This window comes from Hemicordylus capensis, chromosome 4 (assembly GCF_027244095.1).
Source record: "Hemicordylus capensis ecotype Gifberg chromosome 4, rHemCap1.1.pri, whole genome shotgun sequence".
Taxonomy (NCBI): domain Eukaryota; kingdom Metazoa; phylum Chordata; class Lepidosauria; order Squamata; family Cordylidae; genus Hemicordylus; species Hemicordylus capensis.
Window position 1 is genome coordinate 129,708,518 of NC_069660.1, and position 24,917 is coordinate 129,733,434.

General features: G+C 43.7%; 1 protein-coding gene and 1 long non-coding RNA gene across 3 annotated transcripts in view; one reads left to right on the plus strand and one right to left on the minus strand.

The window, feature by feature from the left end:
* ABCA4 (ATP binding cassette subfamily A member 4) overlaps positions 1-24,917 on the plus strand; it is a 185,013-nt gene that overhangs the window by 65,326 nt on the left and 94,770 nt on the right. For both annotated transcript variants that reach the window (XM_053248322.1, XM_053248323.1), the window contains exons 13-17: positions 1,769-1,974; positions 4,258-4,434; positions 8,992-9,214; positions 13,670-13,891; positions 16,674-16,878. In XM_053248322.1, coding sequence (XP_053104297.1) covers positions 1,769-1,974; positions 4,258-4,434; positions 8,992-9,214; positions 13,670-13,891; positions 16,674-16,878 — 1,033 coding nt within the window. The remainder of the gene's footprint in view (positions 1-1,768; positions 1,975-4,257; positions 4,435-8,991; positions 9,215-13,669; positions 13,892-16,673; positions 16,879-24,917) is intronic.
* On the minus strand, positions 386-5,579 carry LOC128324133 (uncharacterized). Its single transcript, XR_008306663.1, has 3 exons — positions 5,397-5,579; positions 3,286-4,327; positions 386-1,900 (listed from the first exon to the last, which is right to left on the minus strand). It is a non-coding gene; the product is annotated as an uncharacterized LOC128324133 (long non-coding RNA).

The window sequence follows — 24,917 nt, forward strand, 5'->3', positions numbered from 1 at the left end:
CACAGTCCTCAGGGATATATGTTTGGGAGGCAGAATGGGCTTCAGAGGGAACAACAACAAAAACAAATATTTATATACCACTTTTCAACAAAGGTTTCTAGAGAAGTTTACATAGAGAAATAATAAATAAATAAGATGGATCCCTGTCCGCAATGGGCTCACGATCTAAAAGAAACGTAAGAAAGACACCAGCAACAGTCACTGGAAGTACTATGCTGGAGGTGGATAGGGCCAGTTACTCTCCCCGTGCTAAATACAGAGAATCACCACGTTAAAAAGGTGCCTCTTTACCAAGTTAGCAGGGGAGGGAGGGGAGGCTTCAGAGGGAAGGGGAGATCATTAAAAATCCCTGCTTGCACAATTGTGCATCATTTATTTATTTATTTATTACATTTCTACACCGCCCCATCTAGTAGCCCTGGGTGGTTTACAAGCCAAAAAAAATTAACAATACATAAAACAACAATTAGAATAATTACAAAGTAGAGTAGCAGCATTTCCCTGGATGTTGGCCATTGCTGCACTACTCAGTGCTACTCTGGATCTCAGCCACTCTAAAGTGCTATATGAATGCTATTTGAAATATCATAATAAATAACAACAACAATCATAGCAGCAGCAGCAGCAGCATTGGGTTCATGACTCAGACTTACTGCTTATTAGTCAAGCATTTTCCCAGTTGTGCCACTTAAGGTGGGAAAGAGATGTACACTGCTCCTCTTTTGTGCATCTGTTAAAGGTACAGCAGACAGGTTCTTTTTTTCCTTATGGCAGCCCACTGGAATGCTTTCCTTTCCCTTTAGTCTGGTAATTTTGTTTGCTCCCCTAGCCTTATTCTCCTGCTTGTAGATTCACATTATCTTCTTCCTTTGTTTTCCAAGAAGATGGTTTTTGCTTTGGTGTTCTTTGTTATCATGCTGGCCAGACACTTCTGTAATGACTGGTCTCTTAACACTTGTTGTAAGATTACTCCAGTAAGTCTCTTCATTATAGGATGGTAGTTATTATAAGGCTTAAGTGTAGAATAATCTTTTGGCAGCTTTTCTTTTAATTGCAGTTTTATGTATCACTTTCGCATGAGAATGGGATCAGCAAGAGACATCTTAAGACATGTCTACATTACCATACAAATCAAAACTGTTTTCGAGTCTGTTTCACTTAGATAGCTTTCAAACCAGGAATCTTGAGACCTGTGTCCTGTGCTTTGTGATGGGACTAGGGATTTTTGGAGAAATTCTCTCTCAATACTGTGTCTCTCTCCTCCATCCCTTCACCATGGGAAGAAAGTAACTTTTGATGCTGGTGTGCCACACATTCATTTTGGCACAGAATCTCCCTGACCCAGTTCAGACAATTGAATAAACCACCGTTTGTAGTTGTAGCTGCAGTTTAAACAAACCGGGATCCAAATTGTGGCTTGATATTTTGGTTTGCTTGCCATTAAAGGCCTTCATGGCCAAGGTACCTGAAGGACTGTGCCAATCTCCATACACTGAGATCATCCTTGGAGGCCCCTGTCACAGAAGTGCTGCAAGTGGTGACTGGGGAAAGGATCTTCTCAGTGATGTACCCCTTCTATGGAACATTCCCTGGAAGGTGTGCCAGCCAGGCACCTACATTTGTTCCTAGGCAAAGACTTTGACAGGGTATACATAAAAGAAAGAAAAATAAATGACCATATTAGTATCCAGACTTTACATAGGTGACTGCCAATATATGCCTTATTGTCTTATTCAAATATGTTTTCCACCTTTGTGACTCTCCGCAGTGCTTAACCCTTGATAAATTTGAAAGCCAAGCTGATGAAACTCAGATGACTCAACGTGCTCTCCATCTTCTGGAGGAAAACAAATTCTGGGCTGCTGTTATCTTCCCAGACCTGGACTCCACAACCAACCAGCTGCCATCTCATGTGAAATATAAGATTCGTATGGATATAGATGCAGTGGAGAAAACAAACAAAATTAAAGACAGGTGACGGTGATTTCTCATCTCTCAATGTATGGGTGTGCGAGGCCCAGATTTTGCCTGCTGTGCAGCACGAGGCCCAGGGTGGGAAGAGCCAGAGTATAATTCGCAAGAACTAAGAGCAGCAACCTTGGAGAAGCTGCTGCCAGTCTGGGTAGACAATAATGAGCTAGATAGACCAATGGTCTGACTCAGTATATGACAGCTGCCTATGTTCCTAGGATATCCAAAGCAGAATATCCAAATGGTGCGCTGGTTTTACTGATACAAATCTGCTGTGGTGGGTTATCTCACCCTGCCTTATGGTAGGCTTGTCACTGAATAAGCAGCTGATTGCCACCAGATAAATGCAATCTCATACTAGGCCTCACATATGGATAGCGTTAGGAGGTTCAGAAATGAGCCTCCATGCAGCCACCCCCCTCCCTGCCTGCCAGCACCTCTAGAGAGATGTGCAGTCTGGGCTTGCCTGCCCATAGGAGGGTCCAGGAATGAGACAGTGTTTATCACTGTAGCTAAGAATCCCATAGGAAGACTAACTAAGGAAGCAACACAACTGCAGCTCCCCATCCCACAAGGACCTGAACTGGGCACCTTGACACCCTCCTCTTCCTTCACATTGACAGAGCATGTAGTATAGGGGGCTTCCCCCTTCCTTCTGCCCCCGGGATTTCCCCATCTCCCTCTGGTCCCACTCTTTGTGGAGTGTTTGTGTGAATGTGTGTGTTACTTGGCAGGCTAGGTTAGGAAGTTCCATCAAAGGCTTTTGCTGTTTCTGTTTTTGTCACCATCAAAGTTGGGGAGGGTTGGTCAGATTCCTCCCCTGGTTAAAAGGAAACCTCAGGCATCAAGGCTACTGATCCCATAGAATCTGGGCCAGGACCAAAGTGCTCAGCCTCCCCTGAAAAGCTAAGTGCCTCCCCTGAAAGCTAAGTGCGGTTCTGCTAACTGGGCAATGAGGCACCTTTTTAACGTGGTGATTCTCTTTATTGAGCAGGGGGAGAGTAACTGGCCCTATCCACCCCCAGCACAGTACCTCCAGTGACTGTTGCTAGTGTCTATCTTGTGTTTCTTTTTAGATTGTGAGCCCTTTGGGGACAGGGAGCCATTTTATTTATTTATTATTTGTCCATGTAAACCACTTTGGAAACTTTTGTTGAAAAGCGGTATATAAATAGTTGTTGTTGTTGTTGTTGTTACCATGCCTACATATGGAATGCCCTGGGTAGGATAGCAATAGCCTAAGGCAGAGCCCCACCACCACCCCGGCAAGAATAGTCTTCAGTCAATTCTGCCATTTACAGGAAATCCACTCACATATACTCTTCTTCTTCCCTCTCTCTTCCTCTCAGTAAGATCCCAGCAACACTGAATGGGTCTATTCTCCTCCCTCCACGACCCACCCCACACCTGTGACCTGCTTCCTCCTCCAGTTTCACTTCCTGGTTCTCAGCAGCTTCCTGCAATTTGTATAGGCTGGCCCCATTGACTCCCCACTTCCCCAGAGGTGGGGGGCAGAGGCAAGACAATCCTTGCTTTGCATTTCATCAACAAAGGGCTGCCTTCTCCCCCACCCCAGGGGAAAGGAGCCATTCCTCCGCTTTCCTTAGTTTCCCTTCCGTTTCATACAGAGCAGACCAGATCAGTTGCCCACTCCTGCTTCCCTTCCCCATTTCCACTTGCAAGTAGCCAGTAAAACATGCAAGTAGCCATAAAATGTCTATTCATAGTCATAGCAGAAGGTAAAGGACTCAGCCTGGACACGTGTCCAGCTCCATGTCATGTGGGAATTCTCTCATTAACACTATTATAACCTTGTTTAAAGGGTCCCGCAAGGGGAAATAAAAGCTCCCCCCCCGTAACAGATAGGGCTGCCATGTTGAAAACAGGATAAGTCTCCTGTACCTTTAAGAGATGTATAGAAGAGGACATTTCAGCAGCTGCAGCTTTTCTTCTCCCTGTATGACAAGCTTCAGCTGCTGAAATCCACTATTCTGTACATTTCTTAAAGGTGCCCCTTTCCCCTGTAGCAGACCTACATATTGGTACAGAGCTAATTCACATCCAGACTTCTGCCATGTGACCTGGCATATATGGGTTGATAGCAAAGAACAAGGCTTGAATGCTCTGGCTGTCTTCAAGGTAGAGGTAGTGTTGCCACCTTTTAGTCCTGAACTGTGTATTTCTGAGCTGCTGGCAACTGTAATTGTAGCTAACTAGAAACACGCACATCCCATGCATCGGCTTCGGCCCAGTTTCCAGGCTGAGTTATGTGCTTTGTCTTCACAGGTACTGGGATCCTGGTCCAAGAGCTGACCCTGTAGATGATTTACGTTACATCTGGGGTGGCTTTGCATATCTGCAAGATATGATTGAACATGGGATTATCAAGACCCAGACCCCTGCTGAGGTGCCTGCAGGGATCTACCTGCAACAAATGCCCTATCCCTGCTTTGTGGATGATGTGTGAGTAAAAGTTGCCTCTGTGATCTGCTCCTGATAACTAATTAGCTGGCTGGTTGGCACCCTGGACTTTAGGGCAGGCCTGGCTGCTTTTGCCTTTGATCTTTCTGAAAAGCGGGGAAATCCCAGGATGGAAGTATTAGACCAGTTCCCCCACAAGGAGTCAGGGGTGTGCTGTCCTCTGGTTAAGTATGTTAAAGCTGGAACAGAAAACACAGCACTGTAATTTGTAATACTTAAAACAGAGAGCAACAAGGAGACCTGAGATCTCATCTAACTTCCACTGAAAAACAACTTTCCATTGATTCATTAACAGCAGGAGAATGTGAGAGGTTATTACCTGAGACTTTTCCTGAACTCTACCATGAAACAAAATCAGGGGGAAAAGTTCTAAGTTAAACAAAAACAAAAAACCAACAACAGCAAATAACTTATCGGGCTTATTCCAAGGACCTGAGGATCGGACTGGTACTCTCTTCAGAAACAGCATTATGCTTTCAAGTTGTCAGTGACGTTGCCTCTTTCTGGATAATGTTCATTTCCCACTGACTGGCCTCACAGGATTTTGCTATCCACCCTCCTGCCTGCCTGCCCGCCCACCTTTTATATCTCCCTGTACAGTGCAGGCAGTGGAAACCAAGCAACACTGATTCACGTTAGGGAGCTGTGCACCATAGTGTACAACCGTGCCTTAGTTATATCACATCTGAATTACTGCAACATGTGAGGCTGCCCTTGAAAAGTATGCAAAAACTACGGATGGTGCAGAATGTGGCTGCCAGATTGATTTCTGGGGCCGCATGCAATGTGCATATCACACTGATTCTGAAGGCACTGCACTAGCTGCCTGTTGTTTATTGCCTGTTGTTGTACAATTCAAAGTTCTGGTTATTACTTTTAAAGCCCTAAATAGCTTGGGACCCGGACACCTTAGGGACTGCCTGCTCCTAGCTGAATCTACCCACCTGACTAGATTAGCAGAGCAGGCTCTGCTCCACGTACCAACACCTGCTGAGGCCCGTTTGTCAAGCACGTGGGATAGGGCCATCTTGGTTATTGCTCCCAGGCTGTGGAACTTAGACATGGTTGAGATCTGCATGGCTGCCTCTCCCAGTTTTCTGGAGGAATCTGAAGACCGCCCATTTTATACAGGCTTTTGGCCAATGAGGGGCCCCCAGCTCTCTCTTTAATATAGTTACGTTTTGTTTTATGGGTTTTTTTTTTAAGTTTTGTTATAATTGTGGTGCTTCCTCTGGCCCTTTCCCATTTCTGGTCAGGAGATGTTACAAGTCTTAGTTTTTAGTTTTTTAAAATAACTTCTAATTTGAAATTTTAAAATCTGTAATTCTGATTGTGGCTTTAGCTTGGATTTTTAACTTGTTCAGCTTAATTTGGTTAATTTTATTAGTGTATATTGTAACTATTTTATAAACGTTGTGAGCTGCCCCAAGCAGTACTGTACTGGATGGGTGAGGTATAAATATTTTAAATACATAATACATAAATAAAATTTTAACAAAGTTGTGATAGATTGATAACTTCAGAGTGCTGGGAAGGATTTCTCTAAAGTGCAGATGAGTTTCTTAACAGCAAGAAACTGTTGGCTTTTATCCTGGAACACCAGGGTTAGCCTATTAATTAAGTTTTTAAAAATGGAAATAAAGCCAAGGCAGAACAGCTTTTAGAAAACAGATGCCAGTTTTTTAAGGCAGTTGTGCTAAGCAAGGCAGCGGACTGATTCTCCATTGGTATCATCATGGCTTCTATTTATTTTATTATGTATTTATTTGTTACATTTCTATATTGCCCCATACAAAAAAGTCCCTGGGAGGTTCACAACATATTTAATTGTGCTCAGCCACTGCCAGCCATATGCAATGCAGCATTTTGTTAGGAGGAGAGCTGGTCTTGTGGAGTCTTCCATCCCCTAAGGGGAGTAAGCTATATGCCCTTCAAGGGATGGGGCCGCTCTGGGAAGAGCACTTGCATGCAGAAGGTTTCAAGTTCCCTCCCAGGAATCTCCAAGACAGGGCTGAGAGAGATTCCTGCCTGCAACCTTGGAGAAGCCGCTGCCAGTCTGTGTAGACAATATTGAGCTAGGTGGACCAATGGTTTGACTCGGTATATGGCAGCTTCCTTTGTTGATAATTCCACTTTAAAAGTTGTCTCTTTCTGCTAAACTGTCCTGTGGTGGATATATCCAGAGCTGTAATAGCACTACCCCTGCGTTTGTGAAGAAAGAGGGATCCTTTGAAGCAAGGGCGCCCTCTGGTGGTGTGTCTCTATATTGATTTAAAAAACAACTAACACTACTGTGTCAAATTGTATGCATGATAAAAGTATTAAGTGTGGTGGCTTACTGTAGTGAGTTGGATAGCTTTAAAACCACACAGCAAGTTCGATGTCTATAGCATCTGCTCACATAATGAAGAGAACTTGATTTCTGATTGGGTGCAGCTGTGTGGTAAAATTCTCCCTACCTGATTGTTTGCCCATCTCAGTAAGTTATCACTTGGTAAATAGCCGTTTGTATTCACCCACCATCAGTAATTGTGAAGTCATTTATGACATGCTTCCTGATCAGAGAACCTCCATTCTAGAGAAACCTCCATTTGAACAAAATACTATTAAATGCCCCTTTACAGCATCAAAAGATTACTCGAGTGTCTATTTTGCATGATTGGTTGTGGCAAAACAAAGCCTTATATGGTTTCCCACACATGACAATGTATACGTTTTTTCCTTAGATGAAGATTGGATCCATGTAGGCAAATTGAGTTTTGCAGGCCAGGACTGCCAACACAAAACTTGCCACATAGCAGGTTCCATAGGGGTACCATTTCCTGCTTTTCTATATTTGTTTTTCTTTTCTTAAAAAAAAAAGGCTTATCTCCAAGGGGCACTGTTTCGACTTGCCATACACACACACACACACACACACACACACACACACACACACACACACACCCCTGTATCCCACTCTTCCTCCGAGGAGTTCAGTACATGGTTATTTTCATCTTCACAACAACCCTGTGAAGTAGGTTAGGCTGAGAGATACATGACTGGCCCAGGGTCACCCAGTGAGTTTCATGGTTGAATGGGGATTCGAACTCGGGTCTTCCCAGACCTAGCCCAACATTCTTACCACTACGCTATGCTGTTCCTCCACAGATTGCACAGCCCCAAAGATATTGTTTCTTTCCCTGTGCATCATTGATTTTACTTGGCAGCTAGAATAAGAATTCTTCCACTGCCACATCCCTTCAGCTTGCTCCTTTTGTCTCCAGTTGATGCTATCCTGCCATGATCTTACCTTTGGCTCCAAATGCCCCTCCCTTCCCTGGGACAGACAAAACAGACAGCGATAATCCGCTAAACACATGGTGCAGGTTTATTTTTGTCCCTCTTTAATTGCTACGTCTCTATGTGCCGACAAGATTATATCAGCATAGAGGCACGGCCACTCCAAGGAAGCAGAATCTGCCTCTATCTGGTATTTGAGATGGAGGACTGATTAGAGAGCTCCTGGCAGTAGGTGCAGGTTATAAGATTGCTACCTGTGAGAGGTGGAGAGAGAATACTCATTAGTATTTGTAAGCCAGGAGGAGAGCCAGCAACAGCGTTTGACCCACAGAATCTATTACCTTTTAACAGGGGCGTAGCTAGGGGAGAGGGGGCTCATGTTCATCCCTCTCTCTGGCGGCCCCGCAGAGTGAGGGAGATAATTAAGAAAATAGGGAGAAATTGATCTGGAGGGCCCTCAGGAATTGGGGGGCCGTGTTCTTTGAACCCTTTCGTACAATTATAGCTACGCCCCTGACCTTTAAGCTAGTGGCCTATCCTTAAACCAGTGTGTACTTTATCCACAGATGATCCCCTAAGTATTGTAATCTGAACAATGAAGATGTACATACTAATATATATTTAATGTTCAAGGAGCATGCATGAATTTCTTATTGTGTCAGTGGAGTGAGACATGGGTGGCTACTACTGTTTCCTCCTAGGGGGGTCCCCAAAAGATGGGAAACATATGAAGCTATATATGTTTTGAATAGTTATGAATAGCTATTAATATCTCTCCTGGTGATATACATTCCCTTTGTCCCTCCAACTATGACAATACTTATAGTGACGTAATGGATATACCTATGACTGTTGCAGTATAACACGATACAATTTTCAAAGTAATATCTAGAAATGGGGAGCAATTACCTCAGTCCTTTGAAGAGTTCTGAAAGCCTTGGCCCTGAAATATGAGCTCCTAATCCCTCTGTTTCCTTTCTTTAGGGGCATAGCCACACTGCAAATTTATATCAGTTTCATCCCCATTTTACTTTCATGACTCCCCCCAAAGCATCCTGGTGTGATTTGGTGAAGGAGCTCAAAATTCTGTTAGAGATCCTTAAGCCCTGCTGTAGTTCTTACAGTTCGCAGGGCTTCCTGGAGAGAAAGAATGTCTGTTAGAACTAGCTACATCATTAGCATAAATATGTCCTTCCTCTCCTTTTATGCTGCCTCCTGATAACAGCTTACTTTATCTTTTATTTCTTGCCTGGACAGCTTCATGGTTACTCTGAACCGTTCCTTCCCCATCTTCATGGTGCTGGCTTGGATCTACTCCGTCTCTATGACAGTAAAGAGCATTGTGCTGGAGAAAGAAATGAGACTGAAGGAGGCCATGAAAAACAGGGGGGTCACTAATGGGGTGATCTGGTTCACATGGTTCCTAGACAGCTTTATCATGATGGCTGTGAGCACATTTCTCCTGACGGCACTCATTACGGTAAGCATCACCTCAGGGTGGGTGGCTTTCCCCCCAAAATGCCCAGACGTGCCATTTTACATTTGCGCTGCAGGAATTAGGTTCCTAGCAATGAACAATAGCAGCTGTGCATAAAAAGAGGAGACATACTGGAGGTCTGGCCTGTTTTGAGCACGTAGCAGCAGGCACATTCCTTTCAGTAGCCCCCAAAGGCAGCTTCAGCACTTGACAGAGAGAGATAAATTCGCTTGTGAGACTCGCAAGATTGTCTTCAGGACAGTGCCTCAGGTTGGTGGTGGGATTAGGCTGACAGGTCACATTCTAAACATTGCATTCACTTCAAGAAAGCTCCTTAAGAGCAGGTATTTCCCCCCGGCCCCCACACTGAGGACTTATTTTAAAACATCAGTGTGAGGAATTTCCCCTCTCTAACTCATTATTCACTACTCATTACTTGCTCAGTTTGAAACAATGTGTTATTACTCAAGAGGAGATACAACACAGAGGCATACCACACAAAATGCCCCTCAGTGCTGGAACGTGTAGTGTTTGTTTTAATTTTTTTTTAAAAAGCCATCGCACTGTGGTCTATTGCTTTTGCAAAGTCTTGCCTTCACTCCAACCTGCTGGAAGCTCTCCACACGTGACAGTGGTTTGCAAAATGAAGAATGGTCCTCATAATGGAAGTGACTTAAGGAAAGATCAAAATGCACCTTTCACCCAGTCCTCACACAGATTTATCCAGACTGATTCTCTCAGAGGAAAGAGGAGAACCTGCTCTCCAGCACACTCTAGGCACCAAGAAGAAGGGATAGGTTGAAGGGAGAAAAAATGTAAAAGTTGGAGAAGAAAAGGAATGGTGGGGTTGGAGGGAGAAAAGAGAAGGGAAAGATTAAGGATAGAGGAAGAAAGGAAAGGAGAAGGCAATGGTGGAGGAAGAAAAGCTGCCCCTCAGCACACTCTGCCTGCTAAGAAGGCAGACACTGAGGGCTGGAAGAAGAAAGAAGGGAACAGGTGGCATCAGGGGTGGAAGGAGAAAGGTTAAGGTTGGTTTTGGGGAGGGAAAACCGCTCCTTGAGATGCTCCATGTGCAGAGGGGAAGGGAAAGGTTGAGGGATGGAGGGAAAATGAGAAACCAAAGATCAGTGTTGGCTGTTTGTTGAGGTGTGTGAGAGGAAAACTGCTCCTTGGGATGCTGTGCCTTCTGAGGAGAAGGGAAAACAGGGGGAATTATTTCTGACATATTCTGTGCACCATGGGAGTGTGGCTTCACCCCTGCCTCAATTGCTGGTTCTGCTCGGGCCAGACCTGCTAAAACTATTTATATAAATGGTAAGAATTATTTATTGTAGCATGACTGGCAAAGTAGTGCCGCAACCAAGTCAACTGGAGAAAAGGTGTAGAAGTTTTAAGTACCAATGCAGTTATAATAATCATAGACAACCATTCACAACCCAGCTGAATATTCTGTTCCATAGAATGTCCATCAGTAGCCATGTGTCTTTATGCTGGCAATGCCACTATAAGACTATTCCTAGTCTGTAGCTTGACATACCATACTGAGGCCAGTGGTACAAGGCCTTATTTGATGTTCTGCTTCCTCTTACCATTTAGTTATAAGGATGCAAAGTTATTTTGATTTCTTTGTGCACCACTGTGTTCTTACTTAAACAAAACAAAGACTTCCTCATAGAGATGACAGAGAAAACTGGAATCTTAGCATTTACTAAAGGACAAATGTTCCTGAATAGCTTTGTGGAAACAGAATAGATTTCGGGGGGGGGGGATTCCTACTGTTTAATTTGGCACTGTCAGGCCTATGTCATTCTCGACCAATAGGGCATGTTAGCTTTTCATACCTAAACTTACCTCAGATAGCAATCCTACAGATAGCACTTGAAACCACTTTGATTTGGTACTCACTGTTAACTTGTTTGATTCCAGCAAAAGGTTTTGTTTCATACCTTTTCCCCACTGGACTGAACTGACTGTGCCATTTTCTATAAAGGGTTCAAACTATTGCATCTTACATATATTTCTTTCTAGATTATCCAATACCTTATGCTCTTAACTCCCATATACATAACCGAATGCTACAGTTGTTAAGAGGATAGCATCGATGCTACTTTATTATTCCCGAGGAGTAAATTAAGGGGAGCTTGAATTCCATCAGGCATACTGGCAAAATACCAAATTACTGCTCGCAGTAGATTGCTGATAATATAATACAAGATGCCAGTGGTTGACACATTCCCTTACAGGAGTTAATGCCAGTGGTGTTAGAACACCAGTAGTAATTGGCTGTGTACACTGTGCTATTCCATTACCCCAGCCTGGTATAACATCCTTCCTTGCGCAATTATAAAGGTAAAGGTAAAGTTGCCCCGTTGAATTGATGTCGACTCCTGGAGACCACAGAGCCATGTGGTTTTCTTTGGTAGGATCCAGGAGGGGTTTACCATTGCCATCTCCTGCACAGTATGAGATGATAATGCCTTTCCGCGTCTTCTATATCGCTGCTGCCCAATAGTCAACAATGGGAAACATACCAGCAGGGATTCGAACCGGCAACCTCTTGCTTGCTAGGCAAGTTATTTCCCCGCTGCGCCATTAGGTGGCTTGCACAATTATACTTAATAATTATAACTGTAAAGGAGCAAACATACACCGTACATGGCAACGGATATGGCCTCTTATCAGTGTCATAACTCCTTTCAAAAATATGAATATGCACACAGTACAGAACAAGAGTCTGTCCCACTGGATTAGATAACTATAAGCTGAAATCCACACCATTAACTGAAAAAGAACATTCAAGATACAAAGGCATTAAGAGCCAAAAGTCATCCAAAAGTTCATTGATTGGTTCTCTGGTTGCAATGCAAGGGGTTCTGGTAGATCTTAGTGATCATCCTCAACCATCCCTTGAATAGCATTCTGTGGCAAAATGCACTGTTCTGTGCAAAATGTACTACGAAACATTTTTTTTGTTTTGTTTGGTAGGATAGTAGTAAGCCTGTTGACTGTTCCCTTCAAAAATGCCACTTTTCTAGATCTATTAAAGGGTGAGCTTGTCAGGTTAGGAGGGTGGGGAATGTAATAAGAATTTGTTTTGACAATTCAGCTTTATTTTGTTTTCTTTTTAAATGTAATTTGCTTCCAGGCAGGCATGCCACACTTGGATTTGTAAATATAAAATTGTTTCAGACAACAGAGGGAGGGGAGGAATGTCCATTTTTTGGCCCCACTCTAAAAAATGTACTCTCCACATGCCACTAAATTTCAGTTTAGTCTGGAAATCCAGCAGACTGATTTGGTCTCCTAATAAAGCAGTATTCAGAAGGCAACTGTATAATTAGATGTTGGAATGTATAGGCAATGTTACCTGACTTTTCCCAGTAACAAATATCCACTTGTAATTGTGCAGTGGCCTAATGATGATTGAGAAGCAGCTGCTTTCACAGGTCATGAATCATCCCAGGAGGTCCCCCACACCAGGCCTACCTTGTGACTCTGGACAGTACTTAGAGTAAATATGCATCAGTGTTTCCTGAGTGCTGAACCAGAAGCCTCAGGAGGTCCCTGTGCTGAAGGATTTGGAGTCCATTCCGTGATCCCAGGACTCCTGTCCTCTTTCTTCACCCAGTGATGAAAAGAAAATGGAAAAGATGGTGCTCAAAATGTCCTCTGAAAAAGAATGTAAGCATCGCCACTTAAAAGTGCTTGATAGAGTGTGTTGTTTGCTTTCACCACATGGCTCATACAGGACAAGTTACCTTGCTTGTAGCAGGTCTCAGCGACCAGTTGGCCATGTTCTTACCTTGCATTACCCAGGAGGCATGATCCATACCAAAGCCTCTGCTAGCATTCTCATGAAATAATACATCTCCTGCAGGAATGGACATTGTGACACGCTATCTGAAATGAAAGGTCTGATGTGGCCTGGGAAAGAGCCACATGACATCCCGATCATGCACTGGCCAATGTAAACAGCACAACTTAGACTGGCACCTTGACAGTGCTTAATAGACCCAAGCATGTGGACTGTAGCAGCTGAACAGACACATCCTTCCATTAAAAAAACCCAACCAACCCTTCAATTATTGATCAGAGGAGCTAAGCGCAGTCCCCATATACCTGCTTTTCTGAATCGTGCCGTCTCCTTCCTATTTTGGTCCAGTGCTTAATTATCTATTACAGGGTTTCTTAACCTTGGGCCCCCAGATATTGTTGGACTACAACTCCCAGAATCTCCAGCCACAAAGGCCATGTTTGGGGATTCTGGGAGTTGTAGTCCAACAACATCTGGGGGCCCAAGGTTAAGAAACCCTGATCTATTATAGCTGAGTGGAAGGAATAGCTAGCCATGAACAGGCAGCTGCCACCAACAACAGAAGAGCTCTAGCCACTGCCCCTAAGTGGACACAGCATGACCTGTATTCCTCCCACCCCCACCCCCACTTTTTTGTTTTACAGTATGGCAAAGTTCTTCACTACAGCAATCCCCACCTCCTCTTTCTGTTCCTGTTGACCTTCACCACAGCCAGCATCATGCAGTGCTTCCTGCTCAGCACCTTCTTCTCCAAGGCTAATCTGGCAGCTGCCTGCAGTGGAGTCATCTACTTCACCCTCTACTTGCCCCACATTGTCTGCTTTGCTTGGCAGGACCGTCTGACCATTAGACTAAAGGTTTTGGCAGTAAGCAACATTTTATTTATGCATTTGATTACACGTAAACCTTGCCTTCTTAATCATAAAACTTAGGATGGCTCACATGGTTTTCCAGATGGTCTCTCATCTGGATGCTCAGCTTCAACAAGATGGTTGTATCACGTCCCTTTCAGTCCCAGACCCTGGGACCAATTTTTTTCTCCTTTCCTATAAGGTGAAGTCCTAAGGCATGCACTCTTTCTCTTTTCCTATTAATTTAGAACTATTCATTGTTTCAGTAGGTGATTACGAAATTCCCAGGTTTTTCATCTTAATATATTCATCTACTGAAGAGTACCTGGCAAAGGAAAGTTGGTGAAACACCCAGATCTTCTCATACAAATCCTAGGGCACTAAATTATAAGAGGAGTGTACAAACCAGGGCTGTGTATACTCCAAGCTAGAAAAGCTTTGAATTCTGTGCACTGGCATCCCAAATTCAATGTCAGGAAAAGTCGAGTTATGCAGCCTGTAAAAATTACGTAAATTGATTATATTTGCATAATGCTTTATTTTGCTTTTTTATAAATAGTTTTTGTACAAAAAATAGCTCCTAAGGTGGGAGGCAGAGAGAAAAAACTGAGGGCAAACGATAAAATTTCAAAGCAATTGTGTTTCCATTTATTTAATCATGTGATTGTGCATATGATTATGTCGGCATTTCTTTTAAAGCATTTGATAGATTAGATGGGAACTCAGCTGAACTAAAGTTTAATAGGGTGGGCAGTTTAGTCTGCTTAAACAAGCTTCAGTTCAACAGAACTTCCATCTGATAATATCAAGCACACTACGTCACTAAATAAAAGGAAGACAATTGCTCTGAAATTTGGCACAAAAGGGCCTGATCTCCTCATTAAGTTAATACTTAGGAGTTACTCTAAGGACTACTTAATTTCAATAGGCCAACTCAGGAGTAATTTAGTCTGGATGTCAGCCATTGCCTCCCCACCCCCACTGCCACCCCCACCCCCCACTGATTGAAGCAGCCCCTCCCATGACTTGAGGCTATTTCTTTTTACAAGTTTACTGAGGTGCAGATCCCATTGAATTGTCATGTAAATGGGTCTTCTGGATGCGCAGTTGGATGCAGATTTCTTTACTTGGCTGACCTGGCCCTTTCTTGCATTGGTTATACTGTTGTCCAGGTGATGTTTTGCATTTTTCAGCAAGGAATTTTTAATGATGGTAAGTAAAGTGTGCCAAATTATTAATGACGGTAAGTAAAGTGTGCCAAATTATTAATGACGGTAAGTAAAGTGTGCCCACAGAGCCCTGTGGTTTTCTTTCGTAGAATACAGGAGGGGTTTGCCATTGCCATCTCCCGTGCTGTATAAGATTATGCCTTTCAGCATCTTCTTATATTGCTGCTGCCTGATATAGCTGTTTCCCATAGTCTGAGAAACATACCAGTAGGGATTCAAACAGGCAACCTTCTGCTTGTTAGTCAAGCATTTGCCCGCTGCGCCACTTAAGGTGACTTTAATGATGATAAGCAAGCTTAAATGTAACTTCTCCACTTTCTGTTAACAAGTTGTTCTATTAAGAACTAATCTGCCTACTTTCATTTCCACTGTCTCTATGACTGGACTAAATTTGGTTCAGATTGAGGTCCACAAGATAGATCTCTTGCACCTCAAATGTTCATGCATCTGCCGTCTTGGATCAGGGTAGATGACATCATCACAAACTACACCATTGAGGTGTTCCTGTGTGTCACTCATTACAACTGTACCAAATTTGGTCCAAATTGGTTAGAAAGTCCACAAGTTAGCCCACTTGTGTCTCAAATGTTCATGCATCCACCATCTTGAATCGGGGTGGATGACATCATCATAAACTACATCTATGCGTCTCTAAAGCTGTAGCAAATTTGGTTCAAATCGGTTAAGCGGTTCACAAGTTAGCCCACTTGCGCCTCCAAAATTTACACGTCCGCCATCTTGGATCAGGCTGGATGACATCATCACAAACTATGCCAATGAGGTGTCCCTGTGTGTCACTCACTACAACTGTACCTAATTTGGTCCAAATTGATTAGACAGTTCTCAAGTTAGTGCACTTGCATGTCTACCATCTTGGATTGGGGTGGATGACATCAACACAAACTATAGCATTGAGGTTTATCCATGTGCCCCTACAGCTGTAGCAAATCTGGTTCAAATCGGTTAGGTGGTTCACAGGTTAGCCCACTTGCACCTCAAAAATATATGCATCCACCATCTTGAATCAGGCTGGATGATATCATCACAAGCTATGCCATTAAGGTGTCCCTACAACTGTACTCGATTTGGTTCAGGCATTGTGAAGTTGATAGAGGGGGGACACACACAGGGAAACACGAAATGCCAGGTGATCTCATAAGCCTCTGAGTCCTGGAAAGTAGGCAAAAAAACCAACAGTGTTTTAATGCACATTGCTTACCAGATATACATACATACACACACACACACACACACACACACACACACACACACACACACGAATGGAAGAAACCATACATTCACAAATTCTGAAATAAATTGTAGAAATTGTCAAAGAAAACTGGAAGACAAGTGGAACAAAGCATAGCAGGGGTCATTGGAAATGTACAGAAAACAAATGAAACAAAACTACAGAAATCTGACCACCCCAGTTAAAATTGATCCCCACCTTACTCCCGCCTTTTATATGCTATATGTTCATTGCTAAGATCCCCCCGCCCGCCACCAATTTATCATGATAACTTGGCATTCCCTTTACTGAACTCATATCATTTGTCCTTTTCTTCCAGAGTTTGCTTTCACCTGTGGCTTTTGGGTTTGGTACAGAATACTTATCACGCTATGAGGAGCAAGGCCTTGGGCTACAGTGGGGTAACATTCGAACCAGCCCACTGGAAGGAGACCAGTACAGTTTCTTGTTCTCTATGGAGATGATGCTTTTTGATGCTTTTATCTATGGATTGCTTGCTTGGTACTTGGATAATGTCTTCCCAGGTAAGGTCATGTCTCCACTATCCATTTTAAATGGTGGGGGCAGAACAGGCACAGTTACAGCGTAAAATCTTGTCTCCACTGATTTAACAGACACAGGGCAAGGAGAGTATTGGGAATCATGTTTAATATTCCTTAATATATTTGAAGTTAAAACTTGTCTAAATGTACACCAAAGAAAGCAAACAGTGATTGACATACCGAAGAACTTGTCCTTTTAATTTGAATGGGTCTGCTTTAAGTAATTTTCCTCAGTATGCCAGCCAGTTTCAGAATATTTTACAGTCCATAGGCACATCAAGTGGGAATTAGTTGGGATTAAATCTCATCAGAAAACTTAAGAATTTAATCATATAGAGAAATGAAAGTTCTCTGAACTGTGCCTCAAAGCCTGGTTTATTTTTTCAAACTTTCAGTAACTTGTCAGTTTCAAAAACCTGATATCTTCTCTGCATCCATTTTTAAACTCTTATTTTTATCTTTGTGCAATTGAATAGGAAAATGGGTAAAATTGAAGAGAACTGGCTATTCAAATGTGGATTTTGCTGATTTTAAAGCTTTATAGTAAAGTCATAGGCTTGGATCTTAGATAGGGGTTTTGTGCCTCTCCTTCCTGCTGCAGTCCCTTAAACTCCTCAGAAACTAATGAAGGACCCTCCAGAATGGCCTAGATATGGGATTTAGAAAAGGAGACTCGGTGAACATGAGGAAACATGTGCGTATACACACACACACACACACACACACACACACACAAGCAAATTGCACTGGGATAAAAATCTCTCTAACAAGGAAAACTGTTGCACATTTTAATAACCTGATTGCAAGTGGTAGGACTATGACTCTCTATTAGCTACCTACCGCTGCTAAAAAGCATTTCATGAACATTTTAATAACATTATATCCACCATTAGAATGTTGTGGCCCCTGTTGATAACATTATGGTGCTTTGTCTTGACAGAACATCTGCTGTCAGCCAACATAGTGAATTACTCCAAAGACTGCTGCTGCTAATAATAATGATATTTTTATTATTATTATTATTGTTGTTGTTTGTTAGCCACCTCATAACCAATTGTTCTCTTGGTGGCTCACACCAAAATTGGTGACTCACAACAAAAAAATAGAATAAAATATACAGCTAAAACATATAAAACAAAACAAAACAATAATACAAAAATGCAAATTTTAAAAAACCTTTTAAAAAACCTATTTTAAAAGGCCTGAGTAAACAGAAAAGTCTTCACCTGGTGTCTAAAAGAACAAAGTGATGATTCCAGGTGAGCCTCACTGTAGAGAGACTATTCCATAAACAGGGTTCACCCCTGAAAAGACTCTCTTCCTAGTAGTGACTCAGCTCACCTCATTTGGTGGTGATGTGAATTCGGTTCGTCCCTGGGTCCGCCTTTTAGTCAATCAAACAGACTCAGTGGGAATCATTTAGAGGCTTTTATTGCAACTGCAGTTAGCAAGGTATTCATTGGGCTCTACATTGAATACGAATTGGTTACAGCTGAGGTCTCTTTTATACAATCAACAAAATGGATGATGAGGCTCCCAGCCCAATACACATAACAAACTGGTGATCTAACCCTTTCAAATGCACATGCGTAACTTGACTCTATTGTCCATCAGGTGACTCCCCCTTATTTGGTTAGATCCTGTTTTCTTAACTGTCAGCAAAGAACAGTGAGAACCTTGTGGGAACCAAGTTTCTTAAATACAATTTAGTGGAGAGAGATAACGACGTGGATCATGAGAGGCTGTGATGTCCCTGAGCTGGGCTGGTGTTACTTTAAGTTAGACTGAGGTTTTCTAAGTGAAATGGAGTTGCTTTGGTTTTCTAAACACATCAGTGGGAGCACTCAAAGCAGGGCCTCTGAAGATCTCAAGGTCCGGTTTGGGACAAATGGGACAAGGCACCCTCTCAGGTAACTTTAGGTAACCCAAGCCATTTAGGGCTTTAACAGTTAAAACCAGCACTTTGGATTGGGCCCAGAAATAGACTGTGAGCCAGTGCAACTGACGACGCATTGGTGTGATATGATCAAAATGTCCAGCCCCAGTTAATAATCTTGCAGCCTTATTTTGGACCAACTGCAGTTTCTGGACCATTTTCAGAGGCAGCACCACGTGCAATGCATTGCTCTAAATGGGAGGTTACCAGAGCATGGATAACTGTGGCCAAGCTATCTCCATCCAGGTAAGGCCACAGCTAGCATATTAGCCAAAACTGAGAAGAGGCGCTCTGAGCCACAGAGGCCATTTGAGTGCTGGATCAGTGAACACAGGCTGTGAACCTAGTCCTTTAAGGGGAGTGCAGTCCCATCTATATCAGGCTGAATATCTTTCACCTGGACAGATGAACCACTGACCAACACTACTTCCATCTTGTCTGGAGTCTCAACTTGTTCACCCACATCCAGTCCCTTACTGTGTCCAAACACTAATTCAGAACAGTCACCGCCCCACCTGCATCTGAGAAAAAAGAGAGATACATACAGTCATTCACATACTGATGATACCTCAGGCCAAATCGCTGGAGGGATGACCTCTCCCAGTGGTTTCATGTAGATATTAACCAGCATAGGGGAGAGAATGGAACCTTGCAGAACCTCAAAGCACAACTGCCAAAGGGTTTAACAGTAACCCCCCAGCATAGAGGCGTATCTAAGGAAAATAGCACCTAGGGCAAGCACTGAAATTGCGCCCCCTGTCCAAACATCTGACACCCATCTTTCAGATAACTTCACCATAATATCAGCTGGAAAATACAAGTCAAACTCAATAATCTTTTAATATTTCAAAAACTATATAGCAGTGGATTTAGCCAGACCAAAAAATGCTGAAAAACTACAAATTTCAGTATGTTGGGGCTCATGAAATACCCAAATACTATATGGAGGTGGACTTGGAAAACTAAACACAAGTGCCTGTCTAATTCTCTATTATGAATTGTAGCATCACTGTTACATAAGTTTTAAAAATAAATGGAGAATTTGACTTTCCCCAGTTACTCTGAAAATAATTAAAGGATATGCAGAGTAAACTGTGTCACTGCTTGGAATATATTCTAGTATTTCAGAAAGACAGTTAAAATGAGAGAAAGAGAGCAAGAAACTCCCACTGGGCCTTAATACTAAGGATTTCACACTGATTCAAAGACAAACTCATCATTAATAGCCATATTATTAAGACATCACATTTAACTCACTTATCACAAGAAGCAAAGTAAGAGCAAATTAATACAATCCTAGCTCATAAGCTTCAGCTCAGTATTCATAAGCGCTGATTCTCTGTACATAGTTGCAAACTAAATATGTGTACAGTGACATATATTGTATATATTTTTAAAATCTACCTGTAGCCCCTTGGGGGGAGCTTCCTAAAGGCCATGGGAGGTCTGCAAAGTTTCCCCTTCCCCCGCTGGCCTCTAGGGCCTTGCAGGGACCATTTGAGCATGTGCAGTGGCCATTTTTAAAAATATTTTTTTAAATGGATGCTGAAAACAAAATGGCCACCACACATGCTCAAATGGCCCCTGCAAGGCCTGGCATGGCCTAGGGCCTCATAAAGGTCATTTGAGCATGTGCAGTGGCCGTTTTGTTTTTGGCAGCCCTTTTTTTTTAATGGTGGCTCAGACCACCATTTGCCTATTATTATTATTTCTTGTTTACACAGTGAGACAGGTGTTATTGACTGGTTTGTTTTATCCAGACATCGAGTCCTTCCCGAGGACCTAGGATGGCTGAATTTTATTATCTATGTTGTTGCTGTTATAGATACCGTTCTGCTTGATTACATACAATTGTTTTATTACCATTATTTCATTATTTACAGGGGTGGCATCAGGGGTTGTCATGGATCAACAGCTGCTGAGGGCCTACCCAGTGGCAGAGGGCTCACTGATGAGAGCGTCAGACTCTGCTGCTCCTTTTCCGTGTTGCTGCTGCTGCTGTTGCCTCTAGTCAAGAGGTGGATGAGCAAGAAAATAGCAATGGCAGCATCTGCCATCTGCTTACACACCAGCTGCTTCCTGGCAAATGAGCAACAGCAATGGCAGTGGGGAGGATGCGGGCCCACTGTGGGTGGGGAGCCCCCACACTGGGAGTTTCTTGCCCAACGGCTCTCCAGAATCTGAAGCTGGCACTGGTTATTTGCATGTAAACATGGGCTTGTATGCTCTGATAGAATTGGGGGTGTGAAGCCAAGTTCCACTGGCAGAATCATAGTCCTTTCCTCTATTTTATCCCACCCAAAAAGTCTGTTATATGCTGTAAGTGGGGCTTGGCAGAATGTAGACTGGGATCTACTGGTAGACGTCCAGATGATTTGCAGCAATATCAGCAAGAATTTCTGATTCCCAATAGCTGAACAAGCAGCAAGTGGAATTGCAAGTTGAAAATAGTAATCTGCCATGGCTAACCCTTATGCTAATCATTTTATCTTTCAGCCTCAGTGTTCCTCACCTGTGGCATAGAAACATGGGCATTGTTAGCCCTGGATCCTCAGGGTATGCGCCCTGAATGTTTTGCTAGGTGCCTTGGATCTCCAGCAAACCCCAGCCCCATTACTTTGCTCTGAGGATGAAGGATGTGATGGCTGGACTGCATGCCATGCTCAAATGTTTAATTCCAGCCTAGCAGGCACTCCTTGTCCCAGCCTCTTCCTTCCATGTCCTGTCTCCTGTCCTCCTCCTTCCAAGTCCATACCACACAGATGAAACAGCTTCTCTGCATTTCCTCTTGTACTCTGGGAACAGAAGATGATATAGAGGAAGATGACCCACCTGTCCCTCCCCCTTTCTATTATGGTGTGCATGGATTTGGAAAGAGGAGGTAGGGTTGCTGGAGCTGTGGGTTTTCTTGGGACAGCGGCCCTGGCCTTGTGGTGATCTGGGGACTCTCTCCTGGGGTGGCAACTATGGCTCCAGAAACCTGGAGGCTCTCTTGGTGACCCAGAAGGAGGAGGCAGGGTTGCTGGGCCTGTGGGCTCTCTTTGGCACCTGGGATGCCAAAGGGGTGGCAGACCAAACCCTGACTCTGGTCCTGAGGCCCCTGTAATGCTGTGGAAGCTCTCGCTTGGGGCGGTGGCCCTGGCAACCTATGGGCTCTCTTGGTGGTCTGTTAGGAGCCAGAGTTGCTGGAGCCATGGGGCATCTTTGGCACTGTGGCAGCCCTGCAGTTTGTGCCCAGCAGGAATGCATGTTGGTGGACTAAATGAGAAGGTGGAAGAAGTAACAGTGGCGGTGGTGGAGGAGACTTTTTAAAAAATCATGTTGTGGAGGGGGGGATATAGAGGAGGCCCAAGAAATAATTCTTTAAAAACCCCACATGTGGTACTTTTGCTGTGACGAAACAGATACTAATTGAGGAGGGGTGGGGATTGAAGCCTGAACCTGGACCTGTGGGCCTCAGACTTTTTTTCAGTGCCCAGCAATGTCCCTACATAGGAATATGAATTGGTTGCCCATTACCAGAGCGTTGTGCAACTCAACTTCTAATTTTAGAATTTTCTATTTGAATTCTTGATCCATAAAAACTCAAGATATATATGCAATCCTAGTTTCCCATTTAATTGGTGTAGTAGGCAATTGGCTCTACTCCCTGAGCTACCATTTTGCATCTAGATCCATCAGGGACATAACTCCGATTGAATGGGGGTGGGGGTGGGGGTGGGGAGACAAATATCCCTGGGTGCCTGAGGGAGAGGGAGCCCACCAGCTGAGCAACAGCTTGCTCTTTGCTCTCGCCCTACCACCTTTCTGAAGAAGCGGGGCGGGGTGGGGGGGCATGGACCCATCTTCACTTTTTGTCCCAGGGCTCACTCCAACCTTGCTACACCCCTGAGATCCACCCTAGCACCTGGCTTCAGTTAGTGGACTTAGGGCTTTTAATAACAATCAAAGAGCAGATCCTGCAAGCCTGAAGTCTGTTCACCCCAGCGTAGAAGATATGTCAGAATACCTGGAATATTGGCATGACAGTGTCAGTAGTGAAGGGACAGGGCCCTGCTGACTTGTAGGACCCATGCAAAGGTGGTGAAGTGTCCCCTTTGCCAGCCCTGGACACCCAGTACCCAGTCTTGCATTTTGCTGCTGCTGTGCAGAAACACTTAAGACTGGGCAGCAAGGATTACTTTATAGCAATCAATGTGTGTCTCTGTGAAAGAGAGAATGAGGATTTCTCTGTAGTTCAAGGAACGTTTCTGCCCCCATATTATATGTGTTGGAAAGACAAAAGCACCAGTAAAGATCTTATCTTAGGATGAAAGTTCACACCTTACTACAGATTTTCAGCTTAGACAGTTTTTCAAAAATGACACTCCTTAGCACTGAGCTGTGTCTAAGAACATAACAAGAAAGCATTGTGTTAAACGAACTGCAATCTGTCCCAGCTTAAGACCCAGATGCAGCATTTTCATATCTACTCATGGCGGAAAATTCAGTAGAAGGAGATGCAGGCTTCTGTGTCCATGCTGTATATCCCCATCATACTGTTACACCCAAGAGCACATGCTTACCACACAGGACTGGCTCAAGGCAGCATGGTGTGCTGCCATCCTCCCCCCAGCCCTGCATCCCTCTGTCTCTTCCCACCCCAGCTTACCTTGACTATTCCCTCCTTCCCCCTTTCTCTTCCCCACCACCATGGCTTTTTCCCTCCCCTGGCACCACTTCCCACCCCATCTGCCCTACCTGTTGGCTCTTTGTTTCTACATGGTGAAAGTAAAACAAATAATCTAATGATTTTGCTACTGAATTCAGATCACTTCCAGAAATCTACATTTAATTCGAAGGCATTTCTCCATTCTCATACATTCTCAACTTAGGTTAGGAATAAATGGACACCATTTAGTGTGGAGGGCAGCTAGCAGTAGCATCCCCCAAGGTTCTGTAGACTGACTCTATTTAATATATGAATACATGGTTTGGAGTTAGGGGCGAGCAGTGATGCAGCTAATTTCGTGGATGACACCAAATTATTTAGGATTGTAAAAAAGCCAAATAGAGTGTAAAGAGCTGCAAAAGGACATCTCCAAAGTGTGTGGCCAAAGTGGGAAATGAGATTCAATGTAAATAAATACAAAGTGAAGAACATTGAGGCAAAACATCCTAAATTCACTTATACTCTGATGGGATCTAAACTAGATCCCATGATATTAAAAACTAGCAAATTGCCAGGGCCGGATGACATCCATCCAAGAGTCCTCAAAGAACTCAAATGTGAAATTGCCGACCTCCTTGCAAAAATATATAACTTATCCCTATGATCGGGCTCTGTACAGGAGGACTGGAAAGTAGCAAATGTAACACCGATTTTCAAAAAGGGGTCTGGCGGCGATCTGGGAAATTACAGGCCAGTTAGCTTAATGTCTGTTCCAGGCAAATTGATGGAAAGCATGCTCAAGGAAAAAATTGTAAAGCACATAGAAGAGCAGGTCCTGCTGGGAGAGAGCCACCATGGCTTCTGCAAAGGTAAATCTTGCCTGATAAACCTTTTGGAGTTATTTGCAGGGGCAGAGCCACCACTGGGCGAAAGCGTTCAAAGAACACAGGCCGCCCACCAATCAGGAGCCACGAGCACAGCCCCAGACACCCCCCCTGTGTCTGATGTCAGATGCGGGGGCGTGACTCTCCTTCAAAGGCTGCTTGCTGTTTTAGCAGCTTCCTTCCTGCACAATTGCTGGCTGCTTCAGATAGAGTGGAGGAGCTTTGTCATCGCTTCGCTGCTCTTTTTCCTTGCTCAGAGGAAACAATGGCTGCATTGCCCGTGAGTATTTTACCCGGGCTGAGCAGGACCTCGGGAGAGAGCCCTTTGTGTTTGCAGGAACTAGAGAGTGTTGTGTCTGCCCGCGAGCGTCCTCCGTCTGCCTCCCCCACCCCCACCACTACTGCTTCTCCTTCTATTCACCTCCCAAGCTGCCCTCCTCTCCCTTCTTCATCTCCTTCCCCCGCCCCTGTGCGCTTTGTTCTGCAACATTAGCATAAAGCTGCCATTGATCTCCCATTTGAATAATTACACACAAAAGAACGGGGGAGA